Source organism: Chinchilla lanigera, unplaced genomic scaffold (genome assembly GCF_000276665.1).
Source record: "Chinchilla lanigera isolate Chin_1 unplaced genomic scaffold, ChiLan1.0 scaffold00001, whole genome shotgun sequence".
Classification (NCBI taxonomy): Eukaryota; Metazoa; Chordata; class Mammalia; order Rodentia; family Chinchillidae; genus Chinchilla; species Chinchilla lanigera.
In genome coordinates, this window is record NW_004955402.1 from 38,103,903 (window position 1) to 38,125,322 (window position 21,420).

The 21,420-nt window shown below is 33.5% G+C and overlaps 1 protein-coding gene across 3 annotated transcripts in view; it reads left to right on the top strand.

Moving 5' to 3' along the window:
* Dcc (DCC netrin 1 receptor) overlaps positions 1–21,420 on the top strand; it is a 1,095,765-nt gene that overhangs the window by 980,791 nt on the left and 93,554 nt on the right. For all 3 annotated transcript variants that reach the window (XM_005372942.2, XM_005372943.2, XM_005372944.2), the window contains exons 19-21: positions 2,440–2,547; positions 11,794–11,988; positions 19,566–19,598. In XM_005372942.2, the coding sequence (XP_005372999.1) occupies positions 2,440–2,547; positions 11,794–11,988; positions 19,566–19,598 (336 nt within the window). The remainder of the gene's footprint in view (positions 1–2,439; positions 2,548–11,793; positions 11,989–19,565; positions 19,599–21,420) is intronic.

Consider the following 21,420-nt stretch of genomic DNA (forward strand, 5'->3'; position numbering starts at 1 on the left):
AGTAGCAAGTGCCAGGTTAGCCTGGACAATTTAGCAAAAATAGCTAGATGATAGATCAATCAATAGATAGATAGATAGATAGATAGATAGATAGATAGATAGATAGATCTCACTTAGAATGTGTGACCTGGGGTTCATCCCTAGTACGATGCAATGAGGATGGGAGGGAGGGAGGAAGCGAGGGAGGAAGGAAGGGAGGAAGGGAGAGTGGGAGAGAAGAAAGAAAGGGAGAAAGGCAACAAGGTGGAAAGAGAGAAGAAAGAAGAAAAGAATTACATTCAAGAGACGCTTGTGAAAATCTGTGACTGGAACACAGTGTTCACGGGTCAGCAAGTGAAAATGAGGCCAAAACAGAAAGCATAAATTCTAAATAAATAAACCATAAATAGATGGTCTGGTATTTGATTATTTATACTTAATTCAGAGATAACGGGTACTCAATAAAATTTTTTTAACTTATATTTACTGATTTGTCTTTAATTGACAAATAATAATGTGTACATTTAGATTACAGTGTGATGTTCTTAGTAAGTTCAAACTCACATATCCATTACCTCACCTCCTTATCCATTATTTGTAGTAAGAATGTTGAATATTTTGTTCTTGTGGCAATTTCCAAACAAGCAGAGCATTCTTTGGAACGGTGCTCATCATGCTGTGCAGCAGATCCCTAAGCTAGGAATCACTGAAGTTATTAAGGCCATATTCTTTTGTAAATACTACAGAATACAGCTAATATGATAATACTAAATAATCTAAGTATTAATTTGAATATTAAAATTTCCATTTACCAACATTTTCATGGAATTAAGAAAAAGGTCTTACACAGTACTTGAAGTAGGTTAGGTGTAGACTGATTTTTTTGAACAACCAACTCTTGAATGTATTATTTTAATATTAGAAGTTGAAAAGTAATTTTTTGAATACTAAAAGAGATTATGTGAAGCAATCAAACTATCATTTGTCTGTTTTCTAAATAAATATCAATTTCAATTTTATTACAGGTAATGGAAAAGCTCTTTTGATTAGGTAAAAATACATATCTTTCAATTTCTTCCATCTTTTAAAAATTCCTTTTTATACCTGTTATCATAATCTAATCTACATTTTAGCTTCCTATTTATGGTCTAGAAATTTGTTGAACAAGCTCTTTTTATGGGAATAATTCTTCTCAAGTATTGCCCTGTGGTATTTTGCTATAACAAAGCTACTTTTCTTTCAATAATGTTTCTGATATGATTTTTGGTATCACAGACTCTTTAATCATGACTGGTTACATTTCACATAAGCCTTCCTCCTCCTCTTCCTTGTGGCATTTCTTTTCCTCTTTCTACTCATGTAATTCTTTTCTTCATTGATATCTTTTACCTCTTTTCTTTATTTGAAAGTTTGAATGTCAGTGTGTCAAAATTAGGTGTAATTTGAGAAAACCTGGAATCGCAGGGACTCTGAAGTTCAGGGAAATAGAAATCCAATGGAATGACAGATGGGAATAACTGATCTCTCCTCTGGCTCATACTTGGAACTCAGAAAGAGTTGCTAAAACTAAAGTACAGATACTGTACAGGTTTTATCCTATATATCCTATCAAAGTGATTACTTAGAAACCAAGTTCTCTATATCTTAGAATGCACAGAATTCCTATTTGGTGCCAAGAAGTTCTTCAGCAACCAAAACACACAGCGTAGATATGTTCTCAATCTGACTATGTCAAACAAAGGGTAACAAAGGGTGTAGCTAATAGAACTGGAGTATTGTTAGCTACCGAGAAGAAAAACTCACTTTCCAAGCATGAGAATGAGAAAACCAGCTGGAAAAGGCCTGAAAGATGCTGCACTGTGTCAGCTGGTTTGCTTCTACTTTTAAAATGTAGTTAAAACTTCATCAAGTGCAGCATGCAGAAGTTTCATCCCAAGCTGAAATCAGAACTGAATCAGAGCTGATTTCATCCCAACAGAGTTTCATTTCATCTTATTTCATGCCAAGTTGAAGCTACTCATCGATTCTTTAATTCCTGTATTTCACTTCTCATTTTACCTTTATATTTAGAAGATGTTAATATGCTTCCTAGGCTACATGTTTCAACCTGGGCTTTAATTCTTATCTTGCTTGTAAAAAAAAAATAAAGAATTAATGACATTTTCATTTCTAAACTACAGGTGTAGCCGAATTCTGTGTCTTGAAGACTTTTGTCATCAAAGTCACCATCCCTACCCCAGTCCCTCTCTGTCATTACTCCTTTGGACATCAGTTCACCTTCATGGAAAGTCATTAGTTTTTATAACTTGTTCAAGTCCTTGAAATAAATTATAAATGGCAAAGCAAAGATGCTATACTTTGTGGTAGACTCTGCACATCGACACCATGATTAAACGTCCCATCAGTGTCTGTTTTCTGTCAGAACCAATGACAAGGCCTTGTCTCTGTCTCCTCTCACAGCACCGACCTCGGCTCCCAAGGATTTGACCGTCATTACTCGGGAAGGGAAGCCTCGTGCTGTCATTGTGAGCTGGCAGCCTCCCTTGGAAGCCAATGGTAAAATTACTGGTAAGCACCCAGCTTTCTTTCCCAGTATTGCCTTGCCTCACCCTGGAATGCTCACATGTTCACTCACCTTTTGTGTTTTACTTCCTGTCGTGGCATCTCTGATCCCACTCTGACCCCCAGAGACCATGGCACTCTTTAATGGTGCATACAAATACACATACCACTTTCATTCGAGTTGCTTTGTGAAAGGTATGTCTTTTTAATAGCATAGACCTTAAGATTTTTAGTCCATGGAGAATGAAGATAACTTTCCCATGGAGTGTCCCTAAGTATAAATGTAAAATGAAGCTGGTTGTGTGGTACTTGCAAAATACAAAAGCTGCTTGAGAACCACATATTTTTTTGTAGAGCGCATATGAAGGAAATTTGTCTGGAGATTTTTAATTTCTCGCTTAGCTTTTTAGCTTCTTAGTTAAATAGCAAGGTTCAGAAAATACTTAATATTGACTGACATAAATTGAACATAATGCATATTTCACAGTGACAGATTTTATTTTGCCAAATATTGCTGATAACATCAATGCCTAATTAAAGCATCCATTAGAAGCCTGTAATGTTAATTTAGTATGAAAAATATAATGGAGTTCTATCAGAGATTTTGCATTTAAATGATCACTTTAGGCTTTTAATAGATGTCTCCATAGCATATAATTATTATGAAAAATATTGTATAACTCAAAATGTGCACATTATAGTCTAATTAACTTGAACCACTGGGTTAGGAACATGTAAGAGTCACTCCTGTTTCTTCTTTTTTTGCATACAAGAGGTGGATTGCAGTACTGTAAATTAACAGAGTGATTCAGTCATTCTGTGATACAGAGATAAGCAAGGAAATAGCAATTTCAGATGGCACACTCACAACATGAGTTACATTTTGAATTTTGCAAAATTAATAGATGTGAAAATTCCAAACGTGATTGAAATTTAAATTGAAGACTTGTTTTCTCTAGGAAATTACTCTTAGTGCTATAGCAAACAGAATTTCCATTTGAGCTGACAAATATGGGAAAAGAAGATATAAAATCTCCCTGAAATCTTGTATGTCCAGTTGTCATGGTGCCAGGCCTTTAAAACTGAACCTGGCTCATTCTAATTTTCTTTTATTTCCCCTGTCAGAGTTATGATCTATTTTCATTGGTTCTGTTCCGGTACTTTTGTAGCTTTTGATATATTTTTCTCTTATGTCATTATGAAAAGTTATTTATAAGCACATGATAAATCAATAGATAATATGTTTAAGAAAAAACAATAAAAATTTTCTAAGTGAAAATAAGTTCTCATAAAAATGTATATACAAAAGTATGGTAAAGGATAAAGAAGTCATATTCTGCACTTAAGTTCTCCACTTTTATTTAAATAAATATCTCCAAATAATCAATATGAATAGTAGAATGTGTTTTCAAATCTGAAAGAAAGCTTATTTGCTTTTCAGGGAAAAACTGGAAGTCTGGCCCATAACAAGAAATACGGATTAATATAAGCAGTGTATGTCTATGTGCCAAAATGTCGCTGCTTGTATCAGAAATGTCCACCTGCTTTAGAGTTGTCTGTTCAATAGGTCTCACTAATAAAACTCCATTCTTTCATAATGAAAGCAAACAACATTACTTTTTGCCTTTAAAAACCTGCCTCGTTTATTTGAACAAAGTCGTGATTATCAAGTTGAGATATTTTGGTTCACTTCAACAGGGGGTAAAAACTAAGAACCCTTCAGAGAATTTCTGTTCCGTTCTTGTTTGGGTTCTTTCATTCAAATTACTTCCAGAGAAAAGGGTGATAAAATACTCAAAATACCAGGCCACTAGGCAGAGGGCCCAGATTTGCTACACTCAGCATTTAATGGCAGTCAAAGGAAAATATGAGCTCTGTCCCAGTTTGGCAGGACACAGGTATGTCTGCAAAGGATGTGCTTCCAAGATGTATTGTCTCTGTTTGTTTTCCTAATTCCTTCAAGTGGATAGCCATAGAGAATCGTAGTTAAGAATGCAAGCTCCTTGCGTTCTTAACTCAATGGGAGGAAGCCATTTAATTTCCCTGAATCTCTCTTCCTTACCTACAAAATAAGGATGAAAACAGAATGTCTCTCATAGAATTGTTATAATAGTAAAGTGCCGAGAAAACTCCCTCATGCCCAATGGGCACTGAAGCAAATCTGGTATTATTCCAATTAGAAATCCATTCCAGAAAGAGGCTTTACTAATGTGCTTTGCATAGAACCCAGTCCATCAATTTGTAAATGTAGGTACCTCAAAAGGATTTTTTAAAAAGAACCTAAAGGAGGAAATTTGGATAATTCCAGTTTCTCAGTTTTATGATCATAAACTAATAACCTAAGAATTAGATTTCATGTTTTCAGGAGGAATTTGTTCAAAATACATTAAGTATTTATTATATGCTTAACATCCTGTTTGGCATTTTAATCGTGTATAGTAAGTGATCACATATTCATAATTTCACTTTCATATAAGGAGTCAGGCTTTCTGGAATAAATACCTCATCCAAAATGAGGTAATCAAGAAGCAGCAGAGCTAGGATTAAAAACTGAGAACCATACTCAATTGTTACACTATATTTTGCTCTAATTTTATTAGTTATCTTGACCTAAATCAGTGGTTCTCAACTGAATTTTAATTTAATTCATCTAAATAGGAGCTGAGAATGTTCTTTTTTAAAAAGCTTCCTAGGTGATTTTAGCTTTCAACAAAAGTTGTGGAACACTGATCTAAAATAAATGCAGTAAAGTAATAGAAATCAGTAGTAAAACTATCTTAGCTATCCTGTGTATAACTCTATACATATTTTCCCTTCTTTCTTTCTTTTCTCTTTTGCCTCCTCCCAGTTGTTCTTCCCTTTTGAGCAGTTTCTTTCCCTTTCACAATGTTTTCCTTCTTTTATCTTTAAAATAAAATAATAAAATTAAAATTAAAAATCAATTAAAAAATAAAATAAATGCAGTTTCAACACTTTTCAAGTTAGGGACCAACTTAGAGAAAGGAGTTAGGTATTTCAGACATTTCTGTAAATAGAGTACAGTCTCATGGATAAGGCTCTACTACTTATTACTTTTTTGTGTCATTTGTTATTCTAGGCCAATTCTTCTTCAAAACTCTCTCCTTTCTTGACTTTTGTAAAATCCACAAACTACTCTTTTTCCCATTTCCCAAGCTACAGCTCCACCATGTCATTTGTAAATAAACTTTCTACTTGTCCCTGAAGTGTTGCTTGTCAGAATGTGCAATATGTAATTCCTTGTGCTACTTCTCTCGAGAAGTGTCTCTACTAGAGTCCATGCAACAGATAATACTCACTTATAACTCTATAATTTGTATCACCATACAAAAAAAAGATTTAAATGCACATATCCAACTTCATATTACACGTTTGCATTTGCCTGTCTTATTGACACGTCTTTGTCTTCCCCTATCTCCCCTCTTTTATCTTATTTGCCTTTATATTTCCCATCACAACTGGCCAAAGAATGCATTATTATGTCCTGTAACAGGTAGAGGACCGTCCAAGATTATGGTCACACATTGAAATAAAAAATATCTAAATTTCTTACTCCCAGTTTTTGATAAGCCTCCACAACTTCTCTAGTTGCAAAGTTGGAAATTCAGCCATCGTCACTTCTTTATCACTTTTCCATGTACTCAGAATATCTAAACCTTCTAGTAAAGGTTTATCATAATCATTTCTTTCAAGATTAAAAGCATTCACTGGGTTGAGCTTGTCAGTAAGAGTCATGTTACACAGCTTGGTCTTCCCAGTCCTTAGCAGTCTACCTGATACTTGGAAGGGAATCTATGTAGAATCACAGGAAGAATGCAAAGGACGGAAAAGATGGAGACAGGAGAAATTGAATACCTTCTCTCACTTTGCTTCTGCAATTACAACACTATTTTTATAAGTGTAGTCAAAATGATTGATGTGTGCTGTTATATTTTACACGTATGATTCAGATTTGCAGGTGTCTAGTTGACTTAATGGTCTCAGATTTTACAAACTGTGATAGAATATAATAGCTCATTATTTGGCTAGTTTTGGTTAGAAAAAAGACAAAAATAAGGTAGAAAAAGGAAAGATAAAAGGTGGAGAAAGACAGAGACTTGAACACAGAGAAAAAAATATACAAGCATATAAAGGTAGTGAGAAGCCAATTTTTTATTCAGCGTATGTTGTAGAAATCTCTAAGGCAAGATGTTAATTATACTAAATCAAGATGTACTTTTAGATACAATGTCCATGGTAGAGTACAAAAACTTTTTCTCTCTTTTTTCCTATTGCAGTATCTGTCTTTCATTTTATATTTTATCTATAGAGTTTTTCATATACAAGAAATCATGTGACATTCAAGCTTAAAATTAAGCTGTGAATTACTTCACTTAACATTATGGTCTCAAGGTACATTCATTTTTCTACAAATGGTTCAAGTTTTGTGTTTTATGATTTTTTGGGCCTACTACTCCAATTGTCAATCTGAATATATGCTAATTAACTTTATAAGGACTTATACATAAATGACTTCGCAGAAAAGGTGTCAATAACAGATTCAGTGTCTTTCAAATTTGCATATCTAAATGAAGTTGTGTGCTGTCCCTAAGGCCACTTTTTAGGATTAATGGCATAATCTGTTCATGTTTGTTATCTTAGTTCTGAAGCTACCTTTTTAAAAGGCTAGCCTTCCCCATAAATATTAAGAAATTGTCAGACTGACAATTCAGCACGGTCAGAACCTGATGCTCAAACATTTAACTTTAGTTACTTGATTCCAGAACTGTCATTTACAATATTTAAATAAGTAATTTTTATGTAAATAAAATCAGAGTGAAAGCAAATATTTTGTTTCATCTGATAAATAAATAAAACCAGGAATAAGTGTGGCTCACCTAGGATGGGAGAACAATTCTCCCAAAGTTCAGTTTTACCCACACTTACAACAGCCTGTGAAAACTAACAATTTCATTAGCTACCATAAATGTAAAACTTGTGTGCTTATAGGCTAGAGAATTTCATTTAATACTGGAGTTTCAATACCTATTATGTGAAGACTCTCATTAGATTTTGTTGAGGAATAAAAAAGTAATAAAAGATATGACTCCTGAACTAAAGGGAGGTTTTCATCCTTTTGAAGAGATAAGACATGCATGTATTGAAAACTAAAAAATAAATGAAAACTAAAAGTAAAATTGTTATCAGGCCCTTCTCAATAGACATGGCTCTTCATAGATAGGAATGGAGATCATTCTCAACCAAAGAATATGAGGATATTTTATTGATGTTGCTGATGGGGACCTGGTTTTAAATGTATGGATATACATAATTCAGAAAACAGCCCCTTTATCTAAAATTACATCACACTCCCTTTTGAATTTTAGTCTTCCAATTTTAATTAATTCATCAAAGGAGTCACATAGCATTGTTAAGTTTTAGAGCATTTGTTACATTAGCAAGTCTTTTACCTTCTTGTGTGCTCTCAGCATCTTAAGAGCTTTGCATTTGTAACAGTGACATTGGAATAAATGCCAAAATATATATAGATCTCACATTATCCACTAAAGCAGTGATTTCTGGCACTGCTTGATCACATGAATCATCTTCATGGATCTATGTGTGAGACAAAACAACCACAGATTTAATAAATTAGAACAATACATATTTGTGTTCTCAGTTTCCATTTTCTGGAGTCAGACCATAATTTAATTAAATACTGTGCTTTAGGATTTCTTACAAGGCCACACATCAAGGTGTTAGTCTGGCCCAAGTTTTGTCTTTGATTTGACTGGGGAAATATTTGCTTCTAATTTCAAGTGCTCATCAACAGGCTTCAGTTTTTTGCTGCCTCATCAAAAACCACTTCTACTTCCGGTCACATAGTCTTCTCCATTTGGCAGTTTGCTTTGTAAAAGGAAAGAATTTATAGTCTGTTATCAAAACAAAATCATAGTCTTACATAATACAATTATGTACAATTATATAATACAATTAAAGATACCCATCTCATTTTTTGAAATTATTTCTTAGAAGCAAGTCTTAGAATTAACTTAAGACCAGACAGAAAGGACTACACAAAGGTATAGAATCAGGGGATAGAAGTAATGAGTATGGTCTCTAGTTGCCATCAAAGAATGTTCACCCAGGAATTAAATCAGAGACCTGCATGAGTGTCTGTTTGTATTAGTTTATATTCATTCTTCTGGTGATTCTTCTGATTAAACATATTTGGGAACCACCAGAAAAAGTTAAAGCCGACACAAAATAGTTTTAGCACTGGTCACATTTTTTAAATCTTTTTTTTTTTTACTTTAAAGATGAAAGAATGAAATCATCTTAACAAACACACATACATTTACAAAATAACAGAAAACCAATACAAGCAATACAGAATGAGAGACAAGGTGATAGGAAATTAAGAGTGGTTGTTGTATTATATATTGATATCTTTGAATTGGTTACTCAGGTAAACAAATACAGACATGTAAGATTGATCAAACAATTAAATGTTTAGTTGCTTTTCTTTGAAAAAGAATAAAAAGTAAAAAGAACATTAAAAATGATACCGAATTTCAAAACAAGATGATAGGAAATCAACAATGGCTGTTATATTGCATATTATTATCTTCAAAGTAGTTGTTCAGAATACCCACTATAGGCATGCAAAATTGATCAAAAAAATTAAGTAAATAATAACCAATAGAAATCAGTAGTACAATTATCTTGGCTATCTTGTGTATGTATATATATTTTCCCTTCTTTCTTTTCCCCTTTCCCTCATCCCAGTTGTTCTTTCCTTTTTAGCAATTTTTCCCTCTCACAATGTCTATTGTACCTTTTTGATTTTATTTACTCTTTCAGTTTCTTACCCTAGGGAGACAATATGATGTTTACACATGTGGGTCTGAATTATTTACCTTATGAGTATGGTCTCTAGTTGCATCCATTTTCCTATAAAAGCCTGAAGTTTATCTTGCTTTATAGCTGAGTATTACTTCATTGTATAAAAATACCACATCTTTTTTTATCCATTCCTCAGTTGATAAGAATTTGGGTTGTTTCCAAGATTTAGCTATGACAAATCGCATTGCTATAAACACGGGCGCATCTATATAGCTGTGGTATGATTTTCTTCTGGGAAAATACCCAGAAGGGGAACAGTTGGGTCAAATGGGTTGTCTAATCCTTGTTTTTTGAGAAATCTCCACACTGATGTCCACAGTAGCTGTACCCTTCTACACACCCACCAACAGCAGAGAAGGGTTCCCTTTTCTCCACAGCACAACCAACATTTGTTACTTGTTGACTTTTTGATGATAGCCATTCTTTCTGGGGTGAGAGGGTATATCAGTGTTGTTTTAATTTGCATTTCTCAGATGACCGTGATGTTGAACATTATTTCATATATTTATTTGTCATTTGTATTTCTTCACCTAAGAAGCATGTATTCATCTTAGATGCCCATTTTTGGACTGGATCTTTGAATTTTGGGGGCCTGATTTTTTAAAATTCTTTATATGTTCCAGATAGGAGTCCTTTGTCTGAGGGACTGTGGGCTAATATTTTTTCTCAATTTGTGAGTTTTCTTTTCACTCTATTGGTGATTTCATTTGATGTACAAAAGCTTTTGAATAAGATAAGATCCCTTTGCTTTTGCTATTCTAGGTCTCCTCCGGTTCCAGATGAATTTTAAGGATAATTTTTCTAGATCTGTGAAGTATACTAATGGTGTTTTTACCAGGATTACATTGAATCTATATAACAGGAAATATGGTCATTTTCACAATGTTGGTTCTTCCTGTCCATAAGCAAAGAATATTTTTCCATTTTCTGAAATCCTCTTTGATCTCTTTTTTCAGAATACTGCAATTTTCACTGCATAGATATTTAACTTCCTTCTTTAGAGTGATTCCTAAGCATTTCATTTTTTTGGATGCTATTGTGAGGGGTGTGGTTAAAATAGTCTTCTGGGTGCTGGAGTTTGCAACACTGCTTAATCCCAAAGAACCTCTTGAGGGTTGATGCTGAAATGTGGATATGGTACATGATTATTTCTAGGATAGAAATGAATCTGAATGAGAGAACTCTGTGATGTCATCATGGCAAAGACCTGTGTACAAAAGTTCTCAGAATAGATGAAGGGAAGAGGGACTCAGGAAGGTGATTCATGGAAGACTATTGTTTCTAAGGCAGTTACTTGAAAAAATTCATTAAATGCATAAGAGTAACCCACAGACTTCTGTGGCCTGTATAATAAAGATATCATTTCAGAATTTTGGAAGAAATGGAGCTAGTAGCAAAGATATCCATAATGAGCCTTGCACAGTTTTATCATGGATTACAAGAATTATTAATTAATATCTTTAAATAAAAACTAGATCACTAATGTTATAATATTGGTACTTTATAGAAATACCTAATGTGTTTGAGTGGATATTAGACTATCATAAGTGAGTAGACTATTAACCTTCATCCCCTAACACACAGAATTGGTAAAACCATCAAGCGACAAAATTATTAAATTTTGAGACATTAACTAGGTCACCCACAGTTATCTAAAAGTATTTGTTTATTTGGCCCACAGTTATCTCAAAGTATTTATTTGATTATCTGTGCTGTAATAGTGGAAATAGTGTTTGATCTTTACTATCGTGGTAGAGAATATCATTCCAGCCATTTTACCAGGTAAGTTGAGTCATGCTCAGCACGATCATAACAACACTGCCCACGCCAGCCTCACAGAGTTACTACAATAATAAAATATGATCATTTATTTTATGACACTCTAAACATTCCCTACATTTTATACTTTCCTGTGTATTACTTAAGCACAAGCCAAAATAAATATTACTTATTTTCCTAATGGAAGGCAGTGAGTTATACAGACTTGTTCTCACTGTTTTACATTTTTCATCATGCTTATATATATATATATATATATATATATATATATATATCACAACAAACCAATAATCAGAATTTATTTGTAGCAGAAAGCATGCATTTTTAAATGTGGTATATATTTTTATTTCTAATGGCCTGTTTCATTTTCTCATTCTGTATATTGAAGCAATTATTTATCTAATGCTTGCAATATGAGTAAGAAAATTATTTGAAAAACAGAACACTGTAGTTTATAGATTGTGGGCAGATAATAATCATTGCAAATTATATTTGGGAAATATGTGTGTTTAGAAGCAGAACTACAACATTCAGTATTCTAAATAAAGATGCGTTTGTCCATTTATGCAGCTTACATCTTGTTTTATACCTTGGATAAGAACATGCCAATTGATGACTGGATTATAGAAACAATCAGTGGCGATCGGCTTACTCACCAAATTATGGATCTCAACCTTGATACCATGTATTACTTTCGAATTCAAGCACGAAATGCAAAAGGCGTTGGGCCTCTCTCCGATCCCATCCTCTTCAGGACTCTGAAAGGTTTGGTTCCATTTCCTACTAGGCCTTCCTTGTCCATGGGAAAACCAGGATAAAACAGTTCTGCAGTCTCTGTTGGAAACTGCCCTGCACCATTTCTGTGGGCAATAGGACTGCAGTGGACACTGAAAGTAAATTAAAATGTACCTTTTATGCTCAAAGCCAACATGTCAAGAGAGAGATCTATTGTGTTATCACATTTTCTGCCATCAGCACAAGGCAGACATAGTTAATTTGGCTTTTTAATTTACAGTCCTTTTGGAATTTTATATTGATTTCATGTATACTGGCTATTTTCAAAATAGAATGAAACTTTGCAGTCATTTTATGTGAGAGAATAAAGATTTAAATGCACTGGATTATGTGAATGGCACACTATTGCAATTTGAAATATTTTCCTTTAGGAACTATCATCATCTTTATATACTGAGGGAAATTTTCATGTGGCAAGAGAAAAAGTTTCTTAAAATATGAATATATTTATTTTAAGAACCCAGAGTAAAAATAATGACAAAAAGTCTTGCAGTAGCATTCCTGGAAGAAAGCTCCACATGCTTGTAATTATATAAATACCTACTCAATTTGAAGACAGTTTTATGTTCAGACAGAAAAAGACTAAGACCAAAGAAGAGTGCTTATATCAAAATAATTTTCATGGAAGCCCTTATTCTTTTGAGCACAGCATTAATTTTCTGGAGGATGAATAGTTTCAAGAGTCTGTATCATTTAAAATGGAAAATAATTTGCATATTCCAATACATGGTAATATTTAAAGATGTTTATTTGTGGCATGATGTGCATTGTTTTAAAGAAGAATAGTTTGGTTCTTAAATCTGTGACCATGTTAGTCTTACATATCCTGAAGAAAACATGGTAATACACTATGGGAAACAACTGTAATATTAAAAATCCATGAGTGATTGACATTTTTAAGCATTTGTTTTATACACTAAAAAAGAGAGTCAGAACAACTTTCAAGACTGGTTCTCAAGTCTCTACAAAGGTAATAGTGGACTTTTGAAATCTCATGAATGAGTTATTCAAAAACGGGGTTTTGGTAATAGTTAATCTGAAAGTTTGCCAAAAATATACAAAAAGGCATTCATTTTAAGCCTGCATGACACTACTGAATAAGTAGAAGTTGAAAAAGGGGTGTGGAAAAATGAGCTGATTTCTGTCCAGGTTTTGAGGACTTCATGTCTAAATCAAGTTTTATCCCAAATGAGCAATACAAAGGCACCTCTTTATGCATTTTGTGGAAGCATGAAATATAACTAGATAATATTTTAGAAATACTGTATCTTTTTCTTCTTTTTTATCCTTTTTTCAGTTTTAAAGATAATTTTAAAAAATAATAAAAATGATATAGAATTTCAAAACAAGATGATAGGAGATTAACAATGGTTGTTATGTTACATATTGTTATCTTCAGTAGTTGCTCCAATTACCATATACAGGCATGTAAGATTGATCAAATTATATAAATATTAATTGTTCCTTTCAATGAACTGATAGAAATTAGAAGTACAATTATATATATATATATATATATATATATATATTCCTTCTGTTCTCCTTTCCTCCATCCCAGTTGTTCTTTCCTTTTGAGCAGTTTCTTTCCCTTTCACAATGTCTATTTTACCTTTTATATCATATTTACACTTTCAGTTTCTTACTCTAGGAAGACAATGTGATTTTTACAGATGTGTTTGTTTTATTTCACTTATTAGTACAGTCTCTAGTTGCATCCATTTACTAATAAAAGCCTCAAGTTAATCTTTCTTTATAGCTGATAATACTCCTTTGTATAAAAATACCACATGTTTTTTATCCACTCCTTGGTTAATGGGCATTTGGGTTGTCTCCAATATTTAGCTATTATAAATTGCGCTGCTATAAATATGGACACACATATATTGCTGTGATATGATGTTTTTAATTCTACTGGGAAGATACCCAGAAGTTGAATAGTGGGGTCAAATGGGACCTTTAATCCTAGTTTTTTGAAGAATGTCCCCACTGATTTCCACAGTTGTACCAGTCTACACTCTCACCAACAGTGGAAAAGGGTTTCTTTTTCCCCGTAGCCCTACCAGCATTTATTATTGGTTGATTTTTTGATGATAGCAATTCTTTCTGGGCTGAGATGGAATCTCAGTGTTGTTTTAATTTGCATTTCTTTGATGACCAATGATTTTGAATATTTTTTCATATATTTATTTGCCTTTTTATTTCTTCATCTGAGACATGTGCATTAATCTCAAATTCTCATTTTGGATTGAATCTTTGAATACTGGGGGTCTGATTATTTTTTAATTCTTTACATGTTCTGGATATATCCCTTTGTCTGAGGGATACAGGGATGGTTCAATAGAGATAAATCAAGGAAAGTAATACACCATATCAACAGAGCCAAAGACAAAAAATTATATGATCATCTCAATAGATGCAGAAAAAGCTTTTCATAATGTCCAGTACTCATTCATGATAAAAAAAAAAAAAAAACCTACAGTAAGGGGCTGGGGATTTAGCTCAGCAGCAAAGCGCCTGCCTGGCAAGCGCAAGGTCATGAGTTCAATTCCTGGGAAAAACCAAAACCAAAACCAAAAAAAAACCTACAGTAAATTGGAATACATGGTCCTTATCTCAAGCTAACAAAAGCCATCTATGACAGACCAACAGCCAACATCATACTAAATGAACAAAAACTGAAAGCTTTCACTCTAAAAGCAAGAACAAGACAAGGATGTCCACTATCGCCACTCCTTTCAATATATTTCTTGAAACGTAGCCATAGCAAGTAGACAAGAGAGAGAAATAAAAAGAATAAGGATAAGAAAGGAAGAAGTGAAATTACCTTTATCTACAGATGGCATAATACTCTGAATAGAAGACCCCAAAAACTTCACCAAAAGACTTCTAGATTTAATAACCAAATTCAGTAGCACAGTGGGATACAAAGTCAACACTCAAAAATCAATAGCATTCTTGTACATAAATAACAAACTTACTGAGAGAGATATTAGGGAAACCATACCCTATTCATTAACATCCAAAAACAGAGAAATATCTAGGAATCAATCCAGCAGAAGTAAAAGATCTAAACTTTGAAAGTTACAGTATTATGAAAAAAGAGATTGAAGAGGATTTCAGAAAATGGAAAGATATTCCTTACTCATGCATAGGAACAACCAACATTGTAAAAATGGTCATACTCCCAGAACGGTTATATAGATTCAGTGCAATCTCTATCAAAATACCATTAGCATACCTCACAGATCAAGAAGCATACCTCACAGATTTAGAGAAAACATTGCTAAAATTCATCTGGAACAAGAAGAGACCTAGAAAAGCAAAAGGAATCCTGGGCAACAAATGCAAGGCAGGAGGCATAACACTGCCTGACTTGAAATTATACTACAAAGCTACTGTGATAAAATCAGCATGGTATTGACAAAAGAACAGACCTGAAGATGAGTGGAACAGATTAGAAAGTGCAACAGCACTCACCCACTTTATCTTTGACAAAGGGGCCAAACATGTTCAACGGAAGAAAGACAGCCTCTTTAATAAATGGTGCTGGAAAAACTGGCTTTCCACATGCCAAAGACCAAAACTAGACCCATATCTTTCACCATGCACTAAACTAAGGTCAAAATGGATCAAAAATGTAAATATTAAAGCAGAAGCACTAAATCTACGGGAAGAGAAAGTAGGTAGGAATCTTGAAGACACAGCATTAGGCAGAGAGTTCATGAACAAAAACCAAACTTCACAGAAAATACTTCAAAGAATCGACAACTGGTACCTCATCTTACTAAAAATCTTTTGCACATGCAAAGAAATCACCAATAGAGAGAAAAGAAAACCCCCAAACTGGTAAATACTGTACCTTTACTTTGGAAAAGTAGCAACTTAATATTATGCTCATAATGTCTGCCTACTGAAAGATCTCAAAGAGGGTTTAAAATGACTGAATACAGTGATAAGGACACTTTTAGAGCTTTTAGGGGTAGCAAAGAGACAACCCCAGCTCATGTGCCACAGGTCCACAGCCACTGATTTCAGGTGTCCAATTGTATTAAAGAGCAAAGTAATGGTCCACATAGGGAACAATCCTGTAGATAATTTTGTGATCTCTAGATTTCATTTGGCACTGTTAACCATCAGTACCTAACCTCATCTACAAATGGTTTTCAAACCTAACAAGAAGTTCAAGACAATTTCTGGCTTGTTCTATGACATAGTAGCCTAAACATTTATTTCTAATAACCTAATTTGATATTTATTATTGCATATCCTAGATATTTCTCACACTAATAGCTCATATCTTTACATAAACATTGTCAAGAGGATTAAATAAGTTTCTCATGTCTTGGGTGCATTTTACATTACTCAAAAATATTTCTGTTGTCCATCTTCATCAATAATTGCCATTGTGCATGCAGGCATCTTGAATGTTGCTTTTAATGACAGATGTTAAGTTACTCATTAGAGGAGATTTAAAGCCACCATGAACCAGATTTATACCAAGGCCATAAAATCATACTTTTGCTTTCTGATTTAAGCTTTTAAGTTCCCAAAGCTGCTTCAAAATATCAGGTCTCTGTTCATCAGAATGCAACTTTGTTTGACAGTGTGAAAATCTTAGATGTTTCACTGAAGCTGAAGAAGCTCCCAGTGGTCTACTGGGTAATGGGCAAGTGTTTCATCGCAAATCATGCCCTAGGCGGGTGTCCACAAACCTCATCCTTTTACATTTAGTCTCTAAAAATAAAAAGCAACACTTTCTACTTGAGATTACAGTTTTGTTTTATTTATTTATTTATTTATTTTGTATAAGCAACAAGCCAGAGAGGTTTAGAAAACTCAATCAGTAATCACTGGATAATTAAAAAGACATTTACAATTAGAGAGGGATTACACTACTGTGTGCTTATGTTTATGCTTATATGTGATGCATCCAATTCTTTCTGTAGAATGTTAATTAAGGAAATCTTAATCCTGATTCTCCGATCATGTAGGACTCTAAATATCTACATACTTTCCTTCCCCACATTCTTGCCAGGCTTCCCGTAGGATATCCACCACTGTCAAACATAGAAAGATGTCTATATATCTGTCTCTATGTCCGTTCCCTCCAATAAAGAATTTGGATCCATGGTGGTCAAATGTTCAAAGGGGGTCACTTTCTATACACAGAGGAGCAGAATTCAGCAGCCAATGCTCAGTAGAGTATGGTCTACTCTTTGTACATCCTTTGTAGTTATATTGAAATGTTTCTCTCCTTAAGCTAGAAATAAACCACACTGAAATTTCTGTACGATAGTGGAAATAAAGATTTTATATTCAGTTTAATTTGTGATAAAATAAATGATTTTCTTGACACTCACATGAACAATTGAAAGTTCAAGGCACAAATGACAAAACATGGCTTGTTTTTAATAAAATGCAGCTATTAGAATCCATTTGGTCTTTATTGGGAAGTACTCATCAATAGATGATTTGTTTTGAGATATTAAATAATTTTTGGTTACATCTAATCTAGCTCAGCTAACGTAAAAAACAAATATACAACACTTTTTATCCCTTGCTGAAAAATATCCTAGACTGCTGGCAATGCATGCAGTGTTATTAACAACAAAGGAGGAAATGAAGAATGCAGAGAAGCTGTGGGTAGTTGACTTCTCTCCAGCTCTCCTGTTATCATTCTAAACAGTTCTCCACTAAATATGAGATGCTGATTAACATGATTTCAAGGGTTTGTCCTGTTCTGGCTGCCAAACCTATGTACCTCCTATTTGTGCAGCTATTTAAGATCCTGAAATATTTTTCTTCCTTGTGGAGACCTTGTATGGTGCTTCTGACAATACAGTGTCCTTCCTCAAAGGTTACTTTCAGATCTCAGGTCATAAACCTGTTTTCCACAGACCACATGTAATGCAATTCCCTATTAAAAGCCCCTGCAACACAACTGCCTATTAAAAACTCTTGTCATCAGCAAACTTTTAATCCTAAAAAAAAAAGTCTAATTTGAGAAGTCCTTACTCTTCAATGGGAAGTGAAATCAAAATATCACAATAAAATTATATTATAATGATTAAATTATAAAAGATTAGAAAGAATAGTGAATTTAAAAACTGGTTGAATTCTGAGAAGACACAAAGACATTCATAAAATTCATTTACAGTTCGCATAGAGCACATAATCCTAAACACTAGGCCACCAGGAAGCATCAAGAGAAATAATCCCACATATATACTATGCAGTATAGTCTTGTATAAAACAACTCTGTATTGTACATTTGAAACTTACTAAAAAAGTAGATTTTATATGATATTCTTCCAACAATAATAACAATGACGATGACAAAGATGACAACGATGAAGGTGATGATAGTGGTGAACCTTTGGGGGCATTAGGAAGCTATGTTTATGACACTGATGGTCATGTGTACTTATGCCCAGTCTCATAGAGTTGGATAGACTAAATAATGTATTTAGATTCTGTACATTTTAACTGAGCAATGACTTGTGCTTCTTCAATTAGAAAGGAGGGACCATCACCAGTAGGGCATTTAAATGATTTTTCAAGGCATGATGTTTGAAATGGATTTGTAATGAAACATAATGGATGGTGCATGAGTTACTGGACATAACAAGAGAATGGACCGTATGCACGTTGCTGCCTATAACATTTTTCTGTATTGAATTTAGCTGAGACATATACAGGAAGCAAACTTACAAGTGTAGTAGCCTACTTGGCAAATTTGTGTGCAATTAAATGACTTAAAGAAGCCAAGGATGCTCAAAATTCAAGACAAGTATAGATGAAATAATTCTAACTGATGGAGGTTTACAAATACCTGCACTGGCCAAAATGCCAGATTACAGTTTTTAGAAATATAATAATACCAAAGATAAGCTTTCTTTTCAGTTTCATCTGCTTGCTTTTCAATTTTATTTCATTGACAGAAACAAGCCACTTGTTTTTTTTAAGTCTTCGAGACATTTTTTAATTTTAAAAAGTGATTTTTAAGGAACATTACTCATAACTTACTTACCTAGAGGTATGAAAAACTTAATAGTTATTTTCACAAGATCTAAAGATTTATCAAACCATTTATTTTATTCCATATTTATAGTATTCCATAATTCAGCTCTATCCATTTGTGATTTGGCTAAGTTCTTTTGTTCCTAACAATCACGTACAGGAAAGAGTTCCCCAAACTTAAAAAATATATGGGTGACAACTGTTATGTTACTGCATGAATTCTCTTTTACTGTCTGGTTTTAATCAAACTTACATGACAGTCATTCTGAATTTGTGTTGATGTGAGAAATAATGATATATTTTAGAACATATTTATTCTAAAACCACATTATTTTCTAATGTTTTTTTCCTCTGAGTTTTTAATATAAATGATCCCCTATAACTTTGGATATTTATAAATCTTGTTTCAGTAGGGCATTTACCTTAATGTGAAAACGTGTTAACAAAACTATTGATTTGATTTGCTGGATTTTTTTTTCTTTGCTAGGAACTGTCAAAATCTAATCTTTTTTTTTTTTCTCCCACAGTGGAACATCCTGACAAAATGGCTAATGACCAAGGTATGGCAACTCAGTCCGTCATTTTTTTTTCCTTCTTGTATCAGTCCTATCTGTTGGAAATACCAGTCATTACTTTGTATTCCCCTTTTTACCTGGGCCATACACCTGATGAGGCAGACACTGGCGTGATGATTAATCTTGTTAATGAAGTTCTACTTGGCTGAGGCTTCAGCTCTGATAGGGAAGATGTAAATTTTCTTGAGAGGAAATTGTTTTGTCTCTATTCTGAAGGACCAATTAAAATGTCAAGCTTCTTTGTATGAAATAAATTTTTAGTCTCTGTCTGCACTTTTGAATAATTCACATTAAGTATAATTAAGCTCAGCATAATTTTCAAGCTGCTCTTGCACCCTTTCATGAGCTATGGATTAAAGTTCTGTGGCACTACATAAATCATGTGTGCTTTTCCTCTGCAATGAGCCTCTTCGAGCAAATAAAAACAAAGTTGGGTCAACTTTTTAGGGCATGATAATTGTTCATTTTGAAGTCGGAATCCTTTTATTCCATGACTCAGATGCTGGTCTGGTTTGGAGTATTTTCTCTTCCTTCTGCCTTTGATGAAAGCTGATTTGCGCAGAGAAGCAAGCATGGTTTTACATGAAGGAAGTTGGAGATAAATAAGTGTTATCCTTCCATTCAGAGGTAGTTAACAATCTGCTATTAGCCTGATTTGTAGACTGATAAATTAGCATTCCATCATCTTTAGAGACCATTAATAAAGTGCTGAGGGAGAACCTGAAGAGTTTATGAGTTTCATCTTTTTAGGATGTTGTGTTATTCTAAGGGAGAGTTTGGAAATACTAGCTGCCAGTTTTCCTGTATTTGTTGTTTCAAAAAGTTTCATTAGTTTGTCTCCTGCTTTGGACATCAGCATTCTGTCAGCAGAACTAACTCACAATCTTTATGCTTTATAAGACACAATACTGTGAAATGAGAGAAAAAACATTTCTTTTGATATGAATATTTTTTAACTTTGACAAGCGTTCAACATCTAGGTGTTGGTTCTTACTAAAACAGAAGGCGGCTTTCATGAGTAGTATGTTCTTGAACAATCCTGTGTTCAGCTTTTTGTCTAGATCCTTGTGCTGCACCTCAGCATACTAAAGGAAGGCCAGTGATTCACATGTGGAATAACAGAAATGATACACTCTTGAAAATGTCTAGCCATTAAGACTTGCATTTACCCATGTCTTTCTGCCTGCTCTACCACAGGAAAGATTCTCACAATATCAGCATCTACTAAGTAGTAATATGTGTTTTAAAAAAGTTGATGAGTGATTATCTTAATTATCACTTAGTGTATATTTACCTAGGTAAATTAAATATTAGTGCTGGTAAATCCAAATCCAAACCTAGAATAATTAATTAATTTCTTCTACTTAATGAGTGAATAATTAATCAGAATCAATTTTATTATTTCAGTTATAAAAAAATTAAGACCATCTCAGGTAATGCTCACAGATATGAATTTGGAACATCTACAACTCCTGACTCTTGAAAATACATTTGGAAAAATTATATAGAGAAAATGCAATGAAAAATTTAAAGGGCAACTGAACTGGTTGAAATTTTACATTAGCCACTAAGGTGATGACATGCCAAAAAGTATCAATATGTGGATTTTTAATTCTTTGTGAATACCTTCTAATTATTTTTATTTTATCAATTAACCCTTTATTATTATTATTATTTTGGTGCTAGACATTCCACCCAGGTCTTCATGCATGCATTCTACCTCTTGAGCTACACACTTAGCTGCTTGTTTAACATTTTAAAATATCAAATATAGATTTAGTAATTGAATATTTTATAAAAGACAAAT